The 24595-nt window shown below is 38.5% G+C and overlaps 1 protein-coding gene across 8 annotated transcripts in view; it reads left to right on the top strand.

Annotated features, from left to right (window-relative positions):
• L3MBTL3 (L3MBTL histone methyl-lysine binding protein 3) overlaps nt 1-23483 on the top strand; it is a 111286-nt gene extending 87803 nt beyond the window's left edge. For all 8 annotated transcript variants that reach the window (XM_059177582.1, XM_059177575.1, XM_059177577.1 and 5 more), the window contains 4 exons: nt 5489-5568; nt 16176-16345; nt 16567-16629; nt 21671-23483. In XM_059177582.1, coding sequence (XP_059033565.1) covers nt 5489-5568; nt 16176-16345; nt 16567-16629; nt 21671-21814 — 457 coding nt within the window. In that variant the 3' untranslated portion in view covers nt 21815-23483. The remainder of the gene's footprint in view (nt 1-5488; nt 5569-16175; nt 16346-16566; nt 16630-21670) is intronic.
• The last annotated feature ends 1112 nt before the right edge of the window (nt 23484-24595 follow it).

The raw sequence follows: 24595 nt of genomic DNA, 5'->3' as shown, positions 1-24595 counted from the left end.
AGGGGAGAAGGGGGGTGGGATTATGGACATTGCGGAGGGTATGTGCTATGGTGAGTGCTGTGACGTGTGTAAACCTGGCGATTCACAGACCTGTACCCCTGGGGATAAAAATATATTATATGTTTATTAAAAAAAAAAAAGACTATTCAGATGTTAACCATAGACGTAAAAGTTTTAATGTGACTTGTTTCATTTGCCATCTTTTCTGAGTCCTTTTGAAGAGGATGTGCTGAGGCTGTGCGTGCTCGCTCTCCTCTTCATTTGTAGGAGGCATTTGGAGACACCTCAAGTAATCTTTTATAATTCCTCTAAAGTATAAACCCAGAGATTCTCTTTATTGGATTTTTTTTTTTTCCTGTGAGTGACCTCAGCCCAGAAATTTAGCAAAAAAAAAAAAAAAAAGCCTGTATTTTTTTATAGGGCCCTCAGCCCTCGCTGCTACAGTCACTGTGTTGCCTCTTGTTACGAGGGAATACAGGTAACTTTTCAGCTCTAACAAAAACCCCTGTGCGACTAGAATGAGCTGCTGGAGAGAGAGAAGGTGGGGTTATTTCAAGCTAAGAGCCAAACCAAACTCTGGCTGGATTTTGAAGTATAGCTGAAATCCCCGAATTGAAGCAAAGTAATTGTTTCACGTTTTTTCAATATTGTTTTTAACATACTGGGGACTAATGGAAGGATAATTGTCTAGGGATTGTTTTTAAATGAAAAATAAGCAAACTTAAAGAAATGTAGCACTTTGCATTCAAATGTATCCTGTTACTATGTATTTACCCGTCTGATGTTTGTTTTGCTAATAATTACCACAAAGTATATTTAGAGTAAGATAGTAAGACATCTAAAACATGATACATAATTACAGAGAAAAAGAGGATGCTGACTCATGTAAGGAATGCATTTTTGCACTCGAGTGGATTTCACTGTCTTAATTAAAAGCCTAAAGAGTATTCTTGAGTAAGATTTAAGCTGTGGTTATATTTCAATTCAGACTAAAGAAATATTGAAATAAATTGGTACTTGAAAATACTAAAACTTCAAGAGAAATCGCTGTATTACTCGTCCTTTTCTAGAGGTTTTTTACCCACATTAGCTCACTTAATCTTCACAGTGCCTTATATGGGGCTAGGTGCTATTATTACATCATCATTCAAAAATGTAGAACCTCTCTTGGTTACAGTACACAGCTAGTCAATAGCAGACCCAGATTACAGTCCAGGCCATCTGGCTGCAGTCTGGCTCATAACTTTTTCTAAAAGTTGTTTTAAAACTTGAAGAAAACAGGTGACAGTAGGTGATTTTATCCCAAAATGTAAGTAATTCTTTTTTTTTTAATAAATTTATTTATTTATTTTCAGAAAAACAGTATGCATTATTTTTTCACCACACCCGGTGCTCCATGCAATCCGCACCCTCCATAATACCCACCACCCGGTACCCCAACCTCCCCCCACCCCCGCCGCCACTTCAAACCCCTCAGATTGTTTTTCGGAGTCCATAGCCTCTCATGGTTCACCTCCCCTTCCAATTTCTCCCAACTCCATTCTCCTCTCTAACACCCCTTGTCCTCCGTGCTATTTGTTATGCTCCACAAATAAGTGAGACCATATGATAATTGACTCTCTCTGCTTGACTTATTTCACTCAGCATCATCTCTTCCAGTCCCGTCCATGTTGCTACAAAAGTTGGGTATTCATCCTTTCTGATGGAGGCATAATACTCCATAGTGTATATGGACCACATCTTCCTTATCCATTCGTCCGTTGAAGGGCATCTTGGTTCTTTCCATAGTTTGGTGACCGTGGCCATTGCTGCTATAAACATTGGGGTACAGATGGCCCTTCTTTTCACAACATCTGTATCTTTGGGGTAAATACCCAGGAGTGCAATTGCAGAGTCAATTCTTAAATAGTAGAAGCTGCCATTGATCATGCTCCTGCTTCTGTGTCTGGCTGGAGACAGCATTTTCTATTCATTATTTTATTGAGTCTCAAAATGCCGTTGAGGAAAAGGATTTATTACCCTCATTTTACAGATGATACAGCTGGGAAGTAGGGAAGTTAAGTAACTTGGTGAAGATCATTTAGAACTAAGTAGCAGAACTGATGTTGGATCAAGGTCTGTTTACTTCCAGAGACCATCTACGTGACCACTCCATGTTCTGATTCCCTATACCCCTGTCCCCTGCTCCTTCCTAAATGAAATTTTTGGCACTGGAAAGTGTTGATCAAGGGGAGAAAATAGAAGTGTTTTTCTGTTCAGCAAAACTGTACTACTAAAACACAACATCAAAATACTTGGTTGTCTTTTTTTAAAGAAATCTGTCAAGAAGCATATCAGTACCATATTCCAGAGCGTATTATAAAGTTATCACAGAGTTGAAGCATTCTGATAATAAACATTTTTTTTGTCTTTAATTGGAAGATCTGTGCCGCTAGAAAAACTCTGTGCTTAGGAAATTGAAATTCTAGATCAAGGATTTCATTTTTGCGCAGAGGAAGAGACCCATCATGGCACCCCTTGAGTAAGAATTGGCCATGAAACCCCTCACCTTGTAGGAGGGAGAAATATTGGTTGCCCAAATGAGAGACCAATTTTTATTTTAAATAAAATACAAAACAAATAAAAATGAGTCAGATTCTTCATGCCCAACCTTGTCACTAGAAGACAGGTAGACTGTTTCCTGGAGAAATGCAAGGGTAAAAACCAGCTAATAATTAAATCTGATTATGGATTTTGGTGTCAGTAAGACCTGGTGTTATACTTGTCCTACAAATTTGACATTATCCTCTTAAGTTTCAGTGGCTATAAGAACAGAATCTTCTTCCAGCAATTATTATGAAACATTGGACATGTAAAGATCTCAAACAGCCTTTGGTGCATAGTATGTTCTTGTAACTTTTCTTATTGTTAACTGCTCCCACATTTCTAGATGTGCTTAATCTAGATTAAGTGGTTCTCTTCAGGGGTTCTGTTCATCCATTTATTTAATAATGCTTATTCTAGTAGACTGCTCAGGTGAACCCACTGCCCTACCCCTCCAACTTCCTAGCTCAATGACATACCATGTAGAACCCCATAGGGGTTTAGTCACTTTTAATTTTAAGGAATTAGCAGAATCAGTCTATTAATTGGAAATGAAACATTCAGTAGACATTTCTTCCAGAATCCTCTACTTGAATTGTGTTTTGCAAAGAGGAATATTCATGTTTATATATTCCCAAGTTTATATGGGTTCAGTTTAATGACATATTGTGAGTTGCAGTAGGGAAAATGGAAACTGAATAAGCTTCTGTAATGCAGCTAAATAAATAATAGAAAAACAGATGGCTTCCATTTTGCTTCTCTGGGGATGGATTACAGCAGATTCAGCCCTAAAGAAACTTTCTGGGTCAGAGGTCTTATTTTCCTTTTCCATCTCCACTCTCTCCAATCAGATGGTCCTCGTCTTCCATTTCATGAGATAAATCATTGACATTGTATTTGGGCATAAGAATACAATAGGACTTGGCTCATATTTAAGTCTTCTATCTTTATTTTAACAAAACTTACTTTAAAGGAATGTTATGCTTTATTAAAACCACAAAAATATGAAACTTATTAATGGACAATTCTGATCATGAAAATGAAAATATTTGAAAAATTCTGAGACTTAATTTTAGCCTTCAATCTCAGTTTTTCTTTCTTTTTCTTTTTTTTTTCTTTTAACCATTCATTAGAGCTTTTAGGAAATCTACAATAACTAATTAGGAATTATTGACTCTGAAAAAAGGCCAGCTTTAGTTATATCACTATAATACAACTTTTTTTCTCATATTAAGATAGTTGTACACAAACAGCTTTTCAGTAGTCAAACTACTGGGATAGACTTGTGGACTCAGAATATTATTTCTAAATTTATTATTAAACAAGTTCAGAAGTTCATAGAAGCTGATTTTAACATAGGTAGCTGATTTTAGCATGTTGTAATTACCACATGTAGCTCCAGCACAGTTTTTACAGAGAAGACAGTTTTCAATTAATGTCATCAGTTAATGTCCTTCTCCAGTTATCAGTGATTTTCTTATTTTTCCCCATATTTCCATCTCCACATTTTATGGAGAAATGATTATCTCTCCATAATCATTTAATTGATTGCACTTAGAAGGAGATCTGTTTATATTTTGTATTAACAGTGGTTTGTCCCCATTCTCAAATAAGCAAGTTTTCTTCAGCATTTGTGCTAAGTTGTTTTTAGCATGAACTTATTAGCCAGGGAGCACAGATCTCAATGAAATTTCACATGTGTCCATGGAAATGATCTTTCTAAGAAATAGTGAACATGTATTTATGGCATACTTACTATGTTTGAATTGTTGTGTTAAATTATCATCATTCAAGTGGAGAATAAATTAGTGCCTTTGTAATTAAGATCACACATCTTCTTTATATTTTCTTGGGATACTTGGTTTCAAATGTGTTACCTTTTTTCTTAAAACTTTACAGTAGAAGTATGATCTGGATCTTTCAGAAACTCATAAAAGTGACAATACATGAGAAACAGTAGGACATCATAAATGCAGAGTATTATAAGGCATTGAAGTGTGTAAACCAGGGATCATAACCTCGACAATACCAGGAAATTGGAGATTGGGGTGTATTTTAAACTCTGGGAGTGGAAAAATTAGGTTGAAAAATTTTAAATACTTGAAATTCAGCTTTAAAGAAAATAGAAGTAGTCTGTGCTTGGTTCCCTTTAATGCCTTTTTTGTCCCTGACTTAAGGGTAAAGCTGTGAATTAAGATTGTAATGATTCCATTGCATTTTGGAGCATTTCGGCATGCTTAGATTAGCATCGGGTCATTCCTAGTCAAAAAGAGTTGGAATCAGTTCAGCCTACACATTTGACCTAAGCCAGGAAAAGCTTCCTAGAATTGAGTTTGATTCTCCTGGGCCAATCTCAGGCTCAAGCGCAAATCCCAGAGCTGAGTGTAGTATAAATGCTACTTGATTAAATGGTCTGGACTTTCAAAATGTTTTCTTTCCTTACATTGTAGCTTTACTGTACAGTAAAGTAAAATTCTTCATGAATACATGTCCCAGTGTGAAGTTGAGTTATTCGATAGCAGAATTTGACAGAAAAGTTCACCTTAATAGCATTCTTAGCTTTAAAAATATTTCTGAACTGTAAATCAAAATTGGTAATGAAGAAAATGGATGTTTATAGATGTTTTAGTAGGAATTGCTTCTTCGTAGAACTGAAAATCCTTTCAAACATTTTAGTGGTTTTAAGTGGTTCATGTGTTTTTTTTGTTGTTTTGTTTTGTTGATCTTTTAAAGTTTCAAGTTTTTATTTAAATTTTAAGTAGTTAACATATAGTGTAATATTAGTTTCAGGAGTAGAATTCAGTGATTTATCACTTACTTACCTGTCACAGTTGCTGAGATGCAATGCTGAACTATTCTTTAAAGTGCATCTATTACAAAATATTGATACACCTGTTTTTCTCAGAGACCAGCATGCTGATGATGTCAAGGAGGACTTTGAAGAGCGGACAGACAGTGAAATGAGGACGTCGCAGGAAGCCAGAGGTAGCCATAATTATCTCATTGTATTGATGGGTATTACTACTAATACTCAACTATCAGACTTGACTAGAGTATAGTAGCCACTTCTGTATTAAAGATAAACTTTATTTAGTTGGTTTATTCAGTTATAACAGGCTCTAAAACTTTATTGTTCAGGATAAAGGTATAGTTGACCTTGTGCAACGTGGGTTTGAACTGTGTAGGTCCACTCACACATGGCCTTTTTTTTTTTCCCCCAGTAAATACAGTACAGTCCTATAAGTGTATTTTCTCTTCTTTATGATTTCCTTAATAGTGTTTTCTTTTCTCTAACTCACTGTATTATAAGAATACAGTATTGGATACATATAAGTGTAGGTAATAGTATAACCTATAATAAGTATAATAAGGTTATCGCTGAGGCTTCTGGTCAACAATGGGCTAATAGTAGTTATATTTGGGGGAATCAAAAGTTATACAGATTAAAAAAAAAGTTCTACACAGACTTTTGACTGTACAGAGTTTGGTGCCTCTAACCCTTGCATTGTTCAAGGTCAACTATAGTATGTAATTCATAGTGATATGGATTCATTTGTGACCTATATATATAGTCTCTTTGACATATCTGTGCAATATTATATATAAAATTTGGGCAGCATTCTATTTGGTTCTTGTGATGTATTTTCTATGGTATTGTTGATGTCATTTCCTTCATATGTTTAAAACTCACCTCAGAATGTGTATTGAAATCCAAAGAGAATTAATATGGTCTTAGTCTAACACCACAGAACGAAAAGAAAATCATTTGAACAAATGTTTTAAGTTGTATCGGAGAAAGTGATTTGTCTTCCATCTTTGCTAAAAACACATTACAGTGGCTTAACTAAGTAATGAAGTGGTACTGACGGTTGGTATGGATTGTATTTATGACTTACACATATTATTTTTTTTATGAGAAAATGTAAGCCTGATTGGGATTTTAATGATCTCCCTGGAGGCTTTGCTTTTTCATATGAATTTTTTGCTTTAGATTATCATATGAGATTTGAGAACGGCACCTAAGGACTGTTTGTCTGCAGTGACCTGTTCCATAAGGGATGGCTTGATTTCCATATCTGATTTTTAGAAAGTAGTAACCTGTAATTATTTTAAAGGTTACATTCACTGCTGTCTTCAGCATGTTCTGTTGTGTTTAATTTAACACCACATACAAACCCTACAGATGGCCAGGGTTTGAATCTCTGCTCTGCCACCTGCTCACTGTGTGATTTTGGACATGTCACTGAGCACCTCTCCCTGCTTCTGGTTCCTTATCTACCCAGAAGCCTAATGATGGTAACTCCCTCCTCAGGTTGTCATGACGATTAAGTGCTTCTGTCAGTTGTTTCAAACAGTGCCTGGCACATAGTAAGTGCTGGGCAAGTGTTTGATTATTTTAAATGTTTCTGGCCATTTAGAAAGGAAGAAAAACATTTATGAGGATTTTTGTCATCAAGGTACATTGGACTCTCAGATGAAGGTCTCTCTGAAGAGGGTCTCTCTTTTTGAATGGCGGTTAAGATCACAGCCTTCATTCCTCTCAGTGGTACACCTCGCTCTGGGCTTCAGTTTCCTCCTGTGTAAGATTAATGTAGTCCTAACATAGCCATGTCATTAGCTTATCGTGAGGATTAAATGCCCCAGTGGCTAAAGTATTAGCTGGTGGTAGTAGTAGAGTAGTAGTATTGTGGAAGATGTGTTTATTGCATGGAATTCTGTCATCATTGGAAATCCAGATAGAAGCAGAATAGAATCTTCTAGACTCTGAACTTTTTGAGGGAGTAATACTTTGGTAAACTTTTCAGTCTGTTCCTAACTTTGATCCATTTAACTTTTATTGGATTTGCTGAGCTGATTTTGATTATTTTTTTTCTGGAAATCATCTGGAAAATTACTATTCTCTTAATAGCGAATTTGGCTTGATTAACATACAATATGCATGGTGTTCTCTCTTTGTCTTTTCAAACTTTATGTATTTTTGTCCTGTTTTTCTTGATTTGAATTACCTCAGTTTTTCTGTTTTATTCTCTCTGGAAACATTACTAGGATTCATATATAACTCTTAATTATTATTCTCACCTACAAAACCTGTAGTTCAATATGCATATTAAAAATACTGTCTTATTTTTTGTTAGTGAAAGGGAGAGAGCCTCATAAAATAAGTTGCTTTGAGAATTTTTGCACATACGTTCCTAAGTGAGATTTGACAATTAGTATCTCATCCATTTTTAGCCTCTTAAAATGAATTTGATAACTTTCCTTCGTTATCAGAGTTTTGAAACATTTTCTATAAAGCTTTCACAAAACTAATTTCATCTGTAGTAAAATCATGCTATGATTGCCAGCTGGTCTTTAAACCCAGGAAACTTCTTTCGGTTGTAATTTTGGTTATGACTTGTGCTCTATTCTCTCTGTTGACTGGTAATACCTATTATTCTTGAGTTAGACCCAGGGGATTATATTTATATTCAAAGTATTTAACAGTTGGTTTGGCATTCAACTTTGCATAAGATAGTTAAAATTAACAGTGGTATTAGTACTGGAGGAGAGTTTTGGATGTTCTCCACTATAGCAAGAGTTACCCTTAGTTGCTGGATCTTATGAAGTCCAGTTAAGAGCTTGGCTGCCTTGGGGGAGGGTGGGATTGGAATGGGGGAGGGGGAGCTTTGTACCAACCAATAGAGAAGTATTTTAGGGTTTTTTTTTTGTTTTTTGTTTTGGCTTTTGTTTTGATAGGAAGGACAAGCATGGTGAGGGGGAATCGGCGAGAGGGGGGTAGAATCTTTAAGCAGGCTCTACACCCAGCACAGGGCCCAGTGTGGGCTCCATCATAGGACCCTGAGATAATGACCTGAGCCAAAATCAAGAGTCAGACACTTAACCAACTGAGCCACCTAGGTACCCCAGTATTTTAGTATCTTCACAACTTCTATATATATTTGATGTTCTAAGCATCTTTAGCAAGTTGGAATATCTTACATAGCTTCTTGCTCTGCCAAGTCTACTACTTACCACCTTTAACACGAATTTTAACAGCAGTGGTTTTTATTTCCCTTCAGTTCCCTGCATTGGCTTGTTCTTTTTCACAGCCTGCTTTTGTTTTGTCGAGGTTCTATCCCCTTGGACCTCACTAAAATCACAAAATTCTTCTGTCCATAAATCAGTGCTCCTCTTCGGAGGTTTTATAGAACTTTTTGTCAGAGGCCCCGTGGTGATTGTTTTCTATTTTAACATTTTTGAGTCCAGAGAATTTTTCTAGGTCTTTTGTGAAGAACACTTACCCCTCAGTGGTCCCATTTGGGTGCTGGAAGAATTCCTCTTGCAAACCTGAGCCTGGAGGTCAGGTAGATAATACTGCACTCTGGGTCCACATTCTTGAGCCTAGTAAAGGTTCACCAGGGATCATTCCTAATTCTGTCCTTCCAGTGGTGGAAGGAGCCCTTCCCAAAAGTAGTGCGCTGCGTGGTGGTGCAAAGGGGGAGAGGAAGCCCCGTGCAGTTTGTGTATTATTTAGGGTAGAGGAGACTTGAAAGAAGCCACCCTAAGATTCTTTAAAAGGCCAGTAGGATTTAAGACTCAGCAGGCCCATGAGAACTATTTTGCTTGGAGTCATGGAGCAAATTGATATTTAAAAAAAAAAAAACAAAATAAAACTTTCTCCTGGGGACGCCTGGGTGGCCCAGTTGGTTGGACAACTGCCTTCAGCCCATGTCATGATCCTGGAGTCCCGGGATCGAGTCCCACATCGGGCTCCCAGCTCCATGGGGAGTCTGCTTCTCCCTCTGACCTTCTCCTCGTTCATGCTCTCTCTCAAATAAATAAATAAATAATCTTTAAAAAAAAACTTTCTCCTGAAAAAAAAAAAAAACCTCTCCCTCCTCTGTTTCTTTAGTTAGTTCAAGTTAATTCCATGCAATATAGGTAATTCTGAGCCCTCTCTTTTTATGATTCTTACCATACAACTGAATTTGACCTTTGGGAAGTTTAACTGAATATAATTTATCACTTTTTCTCCTTTCTTCCTTGCCTCCCCCCTTGTTTTTGGACTTCTGTCTTTTTTACCTTAAAAGAAAAGAAATAACTCATTCCTATCATTGTAGGAAAGCCCATTAATAAAGGATTCTATGACCTGGCCTTCAAGTTTAAACTCTTGTACTCCTGGGAAAGGTATAGTTCTGTTTTCTTTCCTGCAAGCCTTCTTTCTCATGGGTGGCTGATATGCAAAAAGAATTGAATTCTATTTCATAATGTGCTAAATTCTCACTTGAAGAGTCAGGCTTGCTTTTTGCCTCCCTAGCAGTTGGTTTTTGGTTTTTTTTTTTTTTTTTTTTTTTTGGTTGTTAACCTTGAAATGATCTTCAAATATCTTTCAGCCTGAGTTAAGTGTTCTGGAGCTAATCTCATCTCCATTCCTTGATGCTGTGATCCATTTATCTTACCCAATCACTCTTATTGTTCATCTTTTTATATTTAGTCACCAGTTAGTAACTCCATTTAAATTTTTTTTTTTTTTTTGACAGATGTATTCCTTTTCTTCTGGCCTTATTCTTTTCCCATTAGGAGCCTATTTTATAGACTCATGGAATATTAGCCTCAAAGGGTATTGACTCCTTTTCATTTTTGCTTTTTATATCCCATACAGTCTCAGTAATTTGCCTTTCTTTCAAAATAGAGATAATTTCTCCCGTTTGCTGAGTCGTTCCTGTACGTCAGACACTGGGATAAGCATTTTAAAAATATCATGTGATCCTTACAACAGTCTTGTAACTTTGACTTCACCGAAATTATAGAACTAGTCAGTGGTAGAGCATGAATTGGAGTCCACATGTATCAGACTTTTAAGCTCACCCTCTTGACCATGACCCTCTCCTCTGTATTAGGAGGCAAAAGATCCAGGGTCACTGTCTGATGCTGTCCCTCTTCACAGAGTGGCTTTGGGTGTCAGGCTTCTGTTTCCTCACCTTAGGGATAGTTACCTCCTAGCACTGTTTTGAAACTAAAATGAAGCAAGACAGTTGGAGCTTTTGGTCTCACTTCTGTCTCTGACTTAAAGGGCTTCTAGAAATGAGTCAGGCAAGAGGTCAGTGGTAACGTAATGCTATCAGCTTTTTGATGTAGTATTCCAGACTTGGAAATAGGAAACCCGCTCAGAGTGGGATCCGAGTCCAAACGCAACAGAGAGGGAGGGCTTCTCCTTTTCTCTAGGACTTGCCCTGTTTGGTCAGCCTACCATACAGTGGTTGCACTGGGTCTTAATGGAATGGTCCTGTGGGAAGCAGGTTCTCATGCTCCACGGAGGTGAGGACATCACTTTCTACTAGGAGACTTCATAGTTGGTTTACATGATGTTCCCTATACTGAACATTTATTGTCTTGACATCAGAGGATATTTCTTTTACAATCAGCTTTATCAGAAATGACTTCTTCCGGGGGTTAATCTGTGACTTCACATTTTCCTACCTTAAGCCAAATCAGGGATTTTAATACCTATGCTCTCAACCAGATTGACAGACATAGTGGGCAAATTTGTAGTGGCAGGTTTCTGTTTTGGATAACTACATTATTATGGATTGCACTTCATTTCAAGAAAGTCTGCAAGAATATGCTGTCTTGAGAAGTCATTCACAGTTCCCGATACAATGTCCATGCTGAGCAATTTCCATATGGTAAATCATAATCATAAATAGGAGGCAGACCTCTATTATTCATTCTCTAGGTATCAACCTAGGAAAACTATCCCTCTCTCGATAATTGCCCAGCAGTCATGCAGTAGCTGCCTAACAGATGCAGTAGCAAGAAAACCATACATATTTCCACCAAGTTACTTATCTTAACACTACTGCCACCTAACATTTTCTTGCTTCCGATATTAAGGAAGCCCAGAAATACCCATCCGTGATAGTCCCGAAATAGTAAAAGTCAGACAATTTCCAGACAAAGTATAAAGTTTCCTAATAATATTTCACTTCTGCAAGGATGAGTGAGAACTGGGCTTAGAAATCCTCCCCGGGCTGTGCCCAACGGTACAAAACTGAGCAGCAGCGAAGAACTGTGGGAGCACAAAACCAGAAGCCAAAGGGGAGGGGAAACGGGTAAATGTTCATTTCTGGGAACTTTAAAACATACAGAAAACTCCTGTAAAAGTGTAATTTACCAGGCAGATAAATAGTTTGAGAAGAGATGGCAAATAGTTTGTGATGGTGGCAGAAATGTCTTCGAGAACAAAGGCTTTGTTTTGTGAAGCACATTGTGTACATTCAGACCTACTCTTCCTTACTAGTGGCACTGAGCCGGCTGCTTGAGCCGAAGCCTTTTGCATTTATTTTAGTCTGATCACATGTTAAAAATAAAAACCTAGAGTCACATTTTTGTGCAACTCAAGAGCTCCGATACACATTCACCTAACTGAAGTTTTCTCTGGTTTTTTGGGTGGGGATCATAGCTAACACTATTATTTTCTGAAGAGATGGGATGTTCTGTGGCTGGGAAATTCTACTTTTGCCCCATTCATCAGAAAACACCACTGGGCCTCAGGACATCATGCAGCATGGAAGAATCAGCAAAAGCAAGGAAAGTCTGAAGTGAAAGATGCGAAGTTTTTATTAGTTTTTGAATGATATGTCTGTCTTAGGCCTCTATAGTGTCAGCTTCAAAGACCTGTGAAGCCATCAGAGATTTGGGATCTTTAGGGGTTTTAGTCATTTCTTCTATGGCTCGGTTGTTTTTATTTTATTTTATTATTTTATTTTATTTTTTAAAGATTTTATTTATTTAGTTGACAAACAGAGATCACAAGTAGGCAGAGAGGCAGGCAAAGAGAGAGGGGAAGCAGGCTCCCTGCTGAGCAGAGAGCCCGGTGCGGGGCTCGATCCCAGGACCCTGGGATCATGACCTGAGCCGAAGGCAGAGGTTTAACCCACTGAGCTGCCCAGGCTCCCCTCATTTTTTTTTTTCTAAAGAGTAATGATGTTAGCAACATTGGAAATGAACTTAATACGATAGCTTTAGGGGGAAATAGAATGGAACTATAGTGAAGGAGGGAAGAGTGGCAGGTGTTAATAGAATAGAGACATTTGTATCATAAATGTACCACTTTGGAAAAGACTGACACTTAGGTGGTAAGCAATCGGAGGACAGACAAACCATAAAGTGGGCTCTGTAGTGTCACTCTCCTGTGGAACTGGAAATCTCACCATTTCATACTAGCCTGCCATGTGAAAGATTTTACAAATACCATATTTCAAATAATTGCTAAACTCTTGGTAGTGTCTGAAATTAAGAAATGTTTTTAAATACCCCATGTTTATGCTAAACAAAAACATCTTGAGCTCTGTGAGAAATTTAAAAAGAATAAAAGAATAAAAAAATGTTACAGTCTTATATGTTTGGCTCATAACCTATTCAGTAGAACAGGATAAGAGCCCAAAACCTCATAATCAGTTATATGAGATTGATTAAAAGAAATGGGGCAAGAGGTACCATGATGGATTTTTTTTTTAAAGATTTTATTTATTTATTTATTTGACAGAGAGAGAGAGAGAGACAGCAAGGGAGGGAAGACAAGGAGGGGGAATGAGAGAGGGAGATGCAGGCCTCTCGCTGAGCGGGGAGCCCAATGCAGGGCTTGATCCCAGGACCCATGACCCATGATCCCAGGACCATGACCCAAGCCGAAGGCAGACACCCAACAACTGAGCCACCCAGGTGCCCACCATGATGGATTTTTTAAAAAGTATTTGAAGAATTGAAATGTTTCATGTGGGACAGATAAATTTTTCTGTATGAGTTCACTCAGGTGGAACTGGGAACAGAGTGTGTTAACTCTAATAAGAAATATTTTTTCCCCCTAATAATTACTTTTAAGTTACTTTCTAATATTCAGAACATTTCAAAATTCAGATTAGGCTAGTTTAAGATAAAAGTTATTAAAGAACAACAGTAGAACAATAGGAAATAAATTTTTAAGAAGCTGTGCTACTTAATAATACAACAGAAAACTTCAGGTACAGAGGAATACATTTAACAAAAGATATGCAAGACCTGTAATGAAAATGACAAAAGGTCAAAGAGAACTAGTAAAGAAGTCCCAAAGAAATGGAGCAATATACCTTGTTCTTGGATTGAGGGACTGAATATTGTGAAGGTGTCATTTCTCGGGATCAAATCAGTCTATATTCAGTAGTAATCTACATCTAAATCCTAGCATTTTTTTTTTTTTTTTTTTGCAAGCTGGTTCTAAATTTTATGTGGAGATGCAAAGAGATAAGGATATTGAAGAAGAACTAGATCACAGACATCAGGACACTTTTAAAGTGGTGGTAAATAAAACCTTGAAGGTCAGCGTAGAGAGACTGGTGCAACAGAGTGGAGCATCTGGACACACACGTTTATGTTAGAGCAGCACTGTATGCAGTACACTGTGGAAAGGATGGTCTTTTCAGTAAATCGTGTTGGGGGAATTAGAACTCCATGTGGAAAAAACCCATTAGGAATGGCAAGCCTTATCTCACCCCATACAAAAATAAAGTTCAGATAGATTGTGAGATAAAACATGAAGTACTCAATGGGAAACAGAGGAGACTAACTTCAGGACCTTGAAGAAAACACAGAGTTCTTCAGTAGATGTATAAGACTGTATTAAGAGAGTAAAAAAGGAAGGCAAGAGTGGAAGATGTTAATATTTCCAGCAAAGGATTTCTATCCAGAGTATGCATAGATAACTTCTACAAATCAGTAAAAAGAAAAAAGGCAACATGACCCAATGGAAAAAATGGGCATAAAACAGCTTCACAAAGGAGGTTCCCCATTTGGCCAATAAACTTAGGAAAAGATTGTCAACTTCATTAGTCGTCAGGTAAATGCAATTATCACCACAATATGATACCACAGCGAATTCACCAAGATGGTCAAAATGAAGAAGGTGGACGGTGTCCTTGTCCACATGTTCTTGAGGCCATAAAAGATTTGTAACATTCTTACGCTATTAGTAGATACATATCGTGCAAGTACTTTGGAAAACTGGCAGAATTTGCTAACGTTGAATGTACGCAAACTCTGTAAGCTCAAAGTTTCACTTATATATATATATATATATATATATATATTATACATATATATTTATATATATGCATTATATATATGTTTATATAAGAGAAACATATACATATGTTCATGAAAAGACATGGACAAGAATCCTCATAGCAGCACTGTTGATAATAGGCAGAGATTAAGAACAACTCCACTGTCCATTAATTCCAAATTCATTGTGGAATATTCGTAACAATGAAAAACTATACAGCAAAGAGCAGGCAAACTACAACCACAGAAAGCAAGCAATGTGGATGAGTCTCCCAGACATGCTGTTGAGAGAAAGAAGCGAAACACTAAGGTTTTCATCTGAATGTAATTCAGAGGCAGGGTAAAGAGCCTTGGTGTTGGAAGTCAGGAAAGGGGTCACCCTTGCTGGCTGGGGTGTGATTAGAAGGGGGCATAGGGAGGCTCTCAGCATGCTGCCATGTTGTTTTTTGACCCTCGTGTTGGGCACTTGGGTGTGGTCACTTCGTGAAAATTCTTTGAGCGATACAGTATGATTTATCTACATTTCTGTAAATCTTACTCTTCAAAAAATAAACCTTAAAATATTCTTGGTGATACAAAATAGTTTAAAATTTTCCCAGAGCTACAAAAGCCTAAACTAGGTAACCATTTGGCAAAGATAGTGGAATTAAAGTATCTGAATTATTAACTGTGGGCTGGTGTAGGGGTGGAGGAGAGTCAATGTTAGGGGAGGTGCCTTTCTTCTGATGGGCTTTGAGTAAGTAGTTTTCAGAAAAGATTTATGTTCTAAAGGATCTTAAGGAGGTAATTACTGACAAGATTTAGGAGTCCCAGTGACATAAAATCATTTACTAAAAAATGGTGATTTTAGGAGAGCAGCAGTAAATAGGCTTGGGTTTAGAAGATAAATGGAATATTCTATACCTTTAATTTTATCTCCACCAAAATAAGAATGACAAAAGCATTTATTTGCTTTCTGTGGTTTTATTTTTATTGCAATAATTTCATATCACTCTCGAAAAAAATTAAGTTGGCTAATGTGATTGGTAAACAGAAATTGAAAAAAGAATGCAGGAATGAGATGAAAGGAAAGAGGTATGGTAGTACACAGTAACCACAGGGGCTGGACTTCAGCACACAACTTGACCATTATTACCTTTAGGACATTCACAGCTGAAAGGGAAACAAAACTAGTTCCTGAGGTGAGAGTCATTTTCCTTGCCAGTGAAGCTCAGAGGCTAGGATCTTCCATGAAACATTAAAGAGGCTGTGTTGCGAACGTGACCCATCTTCTATAATGGGTAACACAGCAGACACGTGAGTTGAATTTACAAGTTGTTTCTTATGGTGACCTGGAGTAATGAAAAAGGAAAGTGTAATTATTCAATGAATATAATGTTGAAAGGAAGCAATGCTTTAACCTAAGCCAGCCCCCACCAACATTATTTGGGGGAGACACATGGCATTTGAGGCTTTTTGTTGTTGTTGTTGTTGCTTTTTCAGAGTGTGATTTCCCATTTGTTTCAACCAACCAGGTGCCCGGGAAGAACCTAGCGTACAGCAGGCTCAGCGTCGATCGGCTGTCTTTCTGTCCTTCAAATCCCCGATCCCATGTCTGCCCTTGCGCTGGGAGCAGCAGAGCAAACTTCTTCCCACCGTAGCCGGAATCCCTGCCAGTAAAGTCTCCAAGTGGAGCACGGATGAGGTGTATTTTCTTTTCTTTGTCTGCCAAGGACCGATTAGAGCGTGTGTTCTTCAGGGCGGGGTGTGAATACAGTGAATGCATGTGGGGTTTAGTCTTTTTTTCTGAAAGAGGAGAAATTGTTCTGAGAAAAACAACTAAAACATAGGTGAAATATTTTAAACCCGTAACATTTACATTCTGCCCTCCTTTTTAAACTGGAATTTTTATCTCATATTTGACAGGTGTCAGAATTCATACAGAGCTTACCTGGGTGTGAAGAACATGGAAAGGTGTTCAAAGATGAAGTAAGTATTCCACTGAGTTGCAGTCTGTTACTTGGTGGGATCAGAACACTGAACTGCAGTGAACGGTGAGGTATTCTGAATTGGCAGAAGAGGGATGAGACGGAGTGTGTCGAAATTGACAAATTGGTGTGAGTTGTCTAAAAAGCAGTATTAGTCATTTGTATAAAAAATGTCTTTGTCTGAGATTAGGTATGGCAGAAATGTTTGTACTATTGCATTATGCTCTGTAGCAACAGCACTAGAGTCATTATTTTTTTTTATAAAAGGCAGGGTGGTGCCTGGGTGGTTCAGAGTTGAGTCGGTTGAGTATCCAACTCTTGATCTCAGCTCAGGTCTTGATCTGGGGGTCGTGGGTTCAGGCCCACCATGGAGCCTACTTAAACACACACACACACACACACACACACACACACACACAAAACTTCATAGCATACATTTGTATAGTTTATAACGTAGGGAGAAATAAGCAACGTTTTATTTTTAATAATGTGAAATGAGTTCCCTTTATTTTCAAACATCATTTTAACAACACCTAAATTAAATTCATTTAATGTTATAATAAGCATTACTGTTACTGCTAAAATAACCCCTTAGATCTTCTACCTATCTCAGTAATGTTTATAACAACTGATATTCATTACGGTCTGCAGTTGGCGGATTATATTAGTTGTTTTCATGTGCCTGCCCAAAACTTCAGTATAAGAGGTGATTAATAGTGTTACAACCTATATTGAGCATTAGAACAAAAAAGAAATCGGCTCTACCTAGAAGTCATTCTGTTGGAGCACGGCAGGAGACTCTTCGCACTTGAGACCTTTAAAAATAAGTCCCTTGCCAGTCAGCTTCTCCAAAGAAAGCGGTCAATCATCAGTCCGTCCTGGCTACGGGAAGATGGAAAGAAGACCAAGTAATCTCAGAGGGCTTTCTCCACATCTGCTGTCCACAGTTACAAGTATAGATGCCTTGTTGGCCTCTGTGTTTAGCCTCAGCAGCTAAGAATAGCACACTTTCGATTAAGAGCCTTGCAAAGGTATCAGGACAGCTAAGAATGCACGCACCGGGCTTCAGTGTCGTTACACTAAGAGGTATCGTTAGGCTTTAGGTAGGTGCCCATTAAAACATATAGGCATCTTATTTTCAACATCCTTTTTTCTCTGATTTATGTTCTTATTTCAAGAACTTTTTTGCTTCTTTTTAGTTGATCTGTAATTGACAGTTATTCAAATTTGGGGGCTTCTTAACTCCTAAATTCTAAGTGTCTTCATGGACCACAGCCTATTAATTTTCAGTCCCCAAACAGATTGAGACACCTGCAGGGAATGGTGGTTCTTTCTTTGAAAAAACAGTCATGTAGTTATTACCTGTGAAAATGATAAAACATTTTTAAGAATAAATTTATAGCACATCCATTTTGTAAATCCTCGTTTTGGCTCTGTTTATATGCAGACAATCTGTGTGGATTTGCTTTGTTACTTAGTTTAAGATTCAAGTGCATATTCAAATACGATACTCCTTTGAATACATTTTCTCTTCATGGCATAATATCTCTGGAGATGTTCCTCGGGCATCAGTATCCTCAGTGTCCTCCTTGTAAGGAGTGAGACACTGAATGTCCACTGTCCACATGTGTTACTCACATAATCATTCTTCCCTTCTTCATTCATCCTATAATTTCTTGTGAAAACTGTATCTCGCAAGGTTAGCAGGTGCTGGTTTTTTGGCCTAGAAGTAAACCATAAATCTAAAGTCTAGTAAGTCATCTATCTCTAAGAAGCACAGGCCAAGGGCTAGGATGTGCTGTTACTTGAACCATGCTTGACTTCACTTTCTCCTATACACTCCACATCCAATCTGTTGAAAATCCGACTAGGTATAATTTAAGAACAGGTAGGGATTCTGACTTTCTGGGTTTCTTTGCCTTCACCACTACCACTCTGGTCTGAGCCACCCCCATCTCCCACCTGGATTAATGCTGTAACCTCCTAAGTAGTCTCCCTCCTTCTCTCTCTGCTCCTCTGTTCCCAGCCTAGCCAGGGGACCCTGCTAAAAATGAACACAGTCATGTCCCTCTCCCATTCGTAGCCTTCAGTAGTAAATCAGAATAAAAACAAAAAATCCTCACAAGGGTCTGCGGTCTGACACCCCATGACCTGGAGCGAAGTGAGACCCTCCTGACCTCTGTCTCCTCCATCCCGGGCTTACACTGTTCCCACACACTGGCCTCCTTGCCAGTCTCATAATCGTCCAGGCATGTTCTGGCTCTTCCCTGTGTGGACTGTTCTTCCTCCAGATGTTCATGTGACACACTCCCTTGGCTCAGATGCCACCTTCTCAGTCATCCATTCCTGTCCTGCTGCCCTGTCATCTCCCCACCAAGCTGTCCTCTTCACAGCATGAATCGCCTTTTAGAATGGATTACTGTCGATTCATTACTAATTAATTTGCTTATTATATTTTCTGCTCACAGTCTGTCTTCTACTACTAGAATGTAAACTTCACAAGGAGTTTTGGCTTCTTTCCTTGCTTGTTTTTGCTGGTATCTCTTACTCTCTGCTGTATGTGCATCCCCAAGAAGAGTGTCTGGGATGTAATAGATGTTTAATAAGTTTTTGTTGCATGAACACACTCATACTTTGATCCTCTGAGGAAGACATCCAAATAGCTTGTCACTGTGATTTGCAGAGTTAAAGCATTGGGCAAAGAACCATGGGTGCAAAGTAATAGTAATGAAATGGAAGGCCAGAACACCCCGAGTTCCAAATCCTCCTCTGGAGTTTTGGGCCTGGAGCCACATACTTCACCTCTGGAGTCAGACCAGTGTGTGCGCATTACAAAAGCAAACAAGAAACAAGCCCAGTATTATATAGCAGTGAACACTGTTTTTAGAAAGGATTTTCTCCAGTTAAGTTTACTTCCTTCCAGTGGAGGTGTGTAGATCTGGTCACACTTTGAAGCAGCATGTGTGAAATATACAGGCCAGCACTGGCCTCGGGATGACTTTTTTTTCCCAGTGGACCCTTCAGAACCATCTACCGAAACTTCACCTTCTCACCCCACTCCCAGCTTTCAGATTCCAGCCTTGCCATTTTCTCTCAGACTGTTTCTTTTCATCAGTCATTGGTCATGTTAAATTCTTATATAATCTCAGAAGGAGGCTCAGTAGGGCCCAAGGTCATAATAAACAATTCCACCTTTGTAATGAGCTCCTTGGGAACTGGGATGTTAGTTGACATTTTCATTAATGACTTAGAAGACCTCTCTCGGACCATATATCCTACTAAGGTCTGCCTTGTCCGTTGAGGGAAATGTTAATAGATCTAACTCTCTGCTTGGCCTTGATTGATCAGAGGACTGTCATAGCACAAGCAAACGAGACCAGAGCAAATGTTCCTCCCAAAACAATGGAACGTTTCCCGTACCTGCCACTGAATTTGTCTTCACTTGGAAAATTACCTTGGAGTGTCTTTCCTTCCTAGTTTATTACAATAAGATGTTTCCTTACTGAAAATTAGGAAACTTTTTCCAAATAATACTCAAAGTTGCATAAGATGGCCCTAGTTCTTATCAGTTAAAAGGGTTTTTAGGCTTGTTGTATTTTTAGAGAAAAGAGGAAAATCTTAAACAGCTACTAAATTATATCAGCCTTTATTTGGTAAACTGTTTACAGAATTTGGAGTGGTATTGGTTTGCTAGGTAGGGCTGCCATGACCAAGAACCATAAACCAGTAACTTAAACAGTAGAGATGTATTGTCCTCCCAGTTCTGGAGTCTGGAAGTCTGAGAAGGCAAGAAAGATATTAGCAGGGTAGCTTCCTTCTGAAGGCAGAGGAAAGGCTCTGTTCCAGGCCCCACTCCCTGGCTCCTAGATGTTCTGTCTTTGTCTTCACATCATCTTCCCTCTACCCATGTCTGTCTCTGTGTCCACATTTCCTCTTGTTATCAGGACATCAGTCATCTTGGATCACCATACTCCAGTATGATCTCATCCTAACCAACTACATCCGCAGCAACCCCGTTTCCAAATAAGTCACGTGCTCAGGTTATTGGCAGTTAGGACTTCCATGTATGAACTTGGGACAGACGCAGTCACCTCAAAGCAGTACATTGCTGTCAAAATTGCCGACGTACTCTGAGGCAAAGAGCAAATGTGTGTCTTACTTTTTTTTTTTTTTTAACTTTCCGTGTAAAATGGAAAAACTGAAAAAAAAGCAATTTATTTAAGGTGGTGGAATGTCCCCCAAACCTGAAAATTTTACAAAAAAACTGTTCCTTTGTTCTTTCCACTAAAACAGACATCTTCTTCAGAGCTGTATCTTTAAACCTCAAAGTTTTCTATTCTGTGGAAGCGGAGAGTTTTACTCTCAGAGAGACTCAGAGCAAGGAAGGATGTTGGTCACAGTTACCCGCGTAATGCAGTCAGCCTAGTGTGCAGTTCTTCACACCACCTTTGTCACCTTCCTCTCCTGTGTTTCCATCTACACTGCTGATTGCCTTTGTCAGTTACTACTCTTTTTCTGTCTGTGAAGAGTAATTGTGGCCACTCTAAAAATGAATCTTATTTATCAGTTTTTTTTTTTAATGCAGAAAGCGATTTTAAAAAAATGTTAACATGCAGCCAACACGTTTGCCCAAATTCCTTGTTTCTATCCACAAGCAGCTGTGTGCTTCCTGTGTGCTTATTCTCCTCTCTCATCCGAAAATCTGCCGTAATGGGAGCTGGATCTAAGGCACCCCAGAGTTTCCCAGATTCTGCTTGACTCATTGCCTAAATCAGAGTCATCACGGGGAGATACGGGCATCTCCCATTTTCCTACAGGCCGATTTTTCAGATGACTTCGTTTTCACTTTGCTTCCAGTCCACATTTGGTTATTGTCGATAAGAAAGCCTGATGAATTGGTAAATGCCGGCACACATGAGCTCCTATTTGTGCCGTTCTCATGGTGCTGTGCAGAAGACGGCTGATAATGCAGCTTCGCCTATTTGCCACACCACCACGTCCGACTGAGTCATAATCTTTTTTGTCTTTTCTTCCCATTGTAGCAAATTGATGGAGAAGCCTTTCTGCTCATGACCCAAACAGACATTGTTAAAATTATGAGCATTAAGTTGGGCCCTGCTCTCAAAATCTTCAATTCCATCCTGATGTTCAAAGCTGCAGAAAAGAACTCTCACAATGAACTTTGAAGATGGGGAATTTGGAATACCATCAGCTTTCTGCTTTAAAAGCTCATGTTTTATTCAAAGCACAAGGACAGTTATAACTCCTACGCGAGAAGTCTCCAAAACTCAAAAGAGCGATGCTATCTGATTATTTATATTCCTCAAGAGACAATATATACGAATCCTTATGAAAGTCCTTCGGCTTTTAACCAAGTACTGTCTAACAGCCGTCATCCTTTGGTTCTGTTCACTGAGCTAAATTTATCTTTGTACATCTTTTTGAGGCTCGGGGGTGGGGGGAAGGGGACTTCATTAATTATTTATGGTAAAAGGGGGGTTCGGAGTAAGAACTTTTGGCATTTTGTAAACATTGTTGAATTCTCTTTCATGCACACTGTTTTTTTTTCAGAAATTTTTATATAATCCAAGTTCAACTGAAACCAAATTAGTCAAAACCTGGCTGAGGTTCGCCAGTGGGACTGTTACCTGTATTGTTCATCTTGTGCCATATTTTGAATTGCAACATTATGCTAAGTATAACTTTGCAAGTCATGATATTGCCTAACTGCTTGTCATAATTTGTTGGGGCTGGATGGTGGTAAAAATTACTTTAAATCAGTGTTTTTACTTTTGCACGCATTATGAAATGTTAAACAAATTACTTTTCACCAGCATCTTTACTATAATTACCAAAAACATGTATATAAATAATGGAATTGAAAAATAAAATATATAAATAAATTAGGTGATGTATTTGAATGGCATCAATCTTATACGTGGTGGTGCCCTATGTATTTACAAGAGTCCAGTGGTGTCAAAGGAATATGCAGTTATATTGGGGGGTGGGGGTGTTTGTAAGGATCTTGAACTATTTGTGAGACGATTTCGAGCTTCTCTCTGATTGCCAATGAAGTAACTGTGGTGCTTTTCAGAGCTGAAGGGGTCATTCTGTCTATGGAAACACTACTCCATATAGAGTTCTGTCTCAGAAGTCATCTTCCTCCAGACCCAAAAGTTTTCTTCGGGTTGGCTGAAGAGAGAGTGTATGGATTTTACTGAAAAGGTAGGGTGGGAGGGAGCAACAGCAGTCATAAAGAACTGACAGCTTCTAAAGGCTCACAGATCCAGGGGGCAACTTCCCAAAGCAATTATTCAAGAACCTCCATTTTGGAAAGGTTCCTTTCTCTGTAGAATGGTTCACCTAAGTTTTATAAATGTACAGATGCACTTTAAATGAAAGCCCTTGATTACCTAGAAACAGCTAGCAGTAGTGTTTCTTTTCCAAGAATGTCTTTCCAACACAAAAGTTAAATTATTTTATCAGCCTTTGGATGTAATGTCTACTCCTAGGATGGGCCATTTATTCGAGGGCTATTATAAAAGTAGCAAGTAAGTTCGTAGCATGCTGGGGCAAGTTCCGCCTCTCTCCTTAGTTGCCCTCATTTTCTCGGATGTAGGACTTCCTGTGATGTCCCCCATTGGGAGTCTACTAGCAGTCCTTTGCATTTGTCATAATTCAAAAGGGCCATGACATCTGCAATGTCCCTTTCATTTCTTTGCATGAATCTGCTTAAATAAGTTTTTCGTTGTCGGGGTTTTTTTTTTTTCCTTTTTATGTTCTGTTCAGAATTTGTACATTCAAGTTGCACTTGTTATATCTGACATGAATGAAATAAAATCTTAATTGCAGATACTTTTTTTTACATATGTATGATTTTTTTAGAAAACTTGTCAAACAGGCAAATGAGGGCAGGAGCAATGTCAAAGATTTGGGCATTATCTCGCTATGTAAAGAATCTGCAGGATTCAAAATTGTCAAGCTGTGTCCCAGGTGATGCAAAGAACAACAATAAATAAGTGAGTAAATAAGTGGACACATTTTTAAAAGGCTGCAAACATTGTATAAGCCAACTGGGACCTGTCTGCAGCTTGGAATATAACCAAAGGATGCCATTTTGGATTCGGTAGACTCAGACTTATGTTAGTCAACAATAGGGGTATTTACCAAGGGGCAGGGCTGTGCTGGGGGCACTGGGGATGCACCTGGGAAGAGACAATAAAGCTTAAGTGAATTTGCCCTCACGGTCAGCTCGTGTCTGCCATGTTTAGAGCCAAACCTCACGGCTGTGTTCCTGCAACTCCGCCTCTCCCTTCCCCAGCCCATGGGGACAAAGAGAGGCTTTCGTTGACCTTTAGCCACAGAGACTGTGTACTTCTGAGGAAAGGAATCTGTAAGAATTGAGTAAATTCCTTTTGGAAGAGGAAGAATATGACAGATTATGGAACTTAAAAAGTGGTGGGGGCGGGGAGGAGGGATAAAGGGAAGTTTGTAAGGAACGAAAGGCACAGTTCAGGGAAGGGGAAAGGGAAGAAACAGAAATCATGGAATTAGGGACTAGTTCCGGTGAAATTGATAGGAACCAATTTGGTCCTCTGCCTGTCCATTGTCACTGAAACGCAGGTAGTGAATGGTCATTGTAGAGGTGGGCAGCTGATAAATTGCATTTTCTAGCTCACTGATTTAAACATTTTAAAGAATAGTACTTAACAGAGAAAAAGGCATTAGAATGAGTATTTCTAGAGATGTATGTCATACAAATGTTTTTCAATAACTCATATGAATCCTTTTCTTTGTAAACTTTTAAAAAAATTGATAACGTTACCCCCAAAATGCTCATGGCATTGTGATGGAAGTATTAGCATACCTAAGTCTCTTCAGTCTCTAAACCAATCTGTCCTGTCAAAACTGATAGGTTTTGTTGAAACTGTGATGATGATTATCAAGGAGCACCTCAAAACTGTAAT

Source organism: Mustela lutreola, chromosome 6 (assembly GCF_030435805.1).
Source record: "Mustela lutreola isolate mMusLut2 chromosome 6, mMusLut2.pri, whole genome shotgun sequence".
NCBI lineage: Eukaryota > Metazoa > Chordata > Mammalia > Carnivora > Mustelidae > Mustela > Mustela lutreola.
Note: the sequence above shows the minus strand (reverse complement) of the source record. Positions and strands in the feature narration are given on the sequence as shown.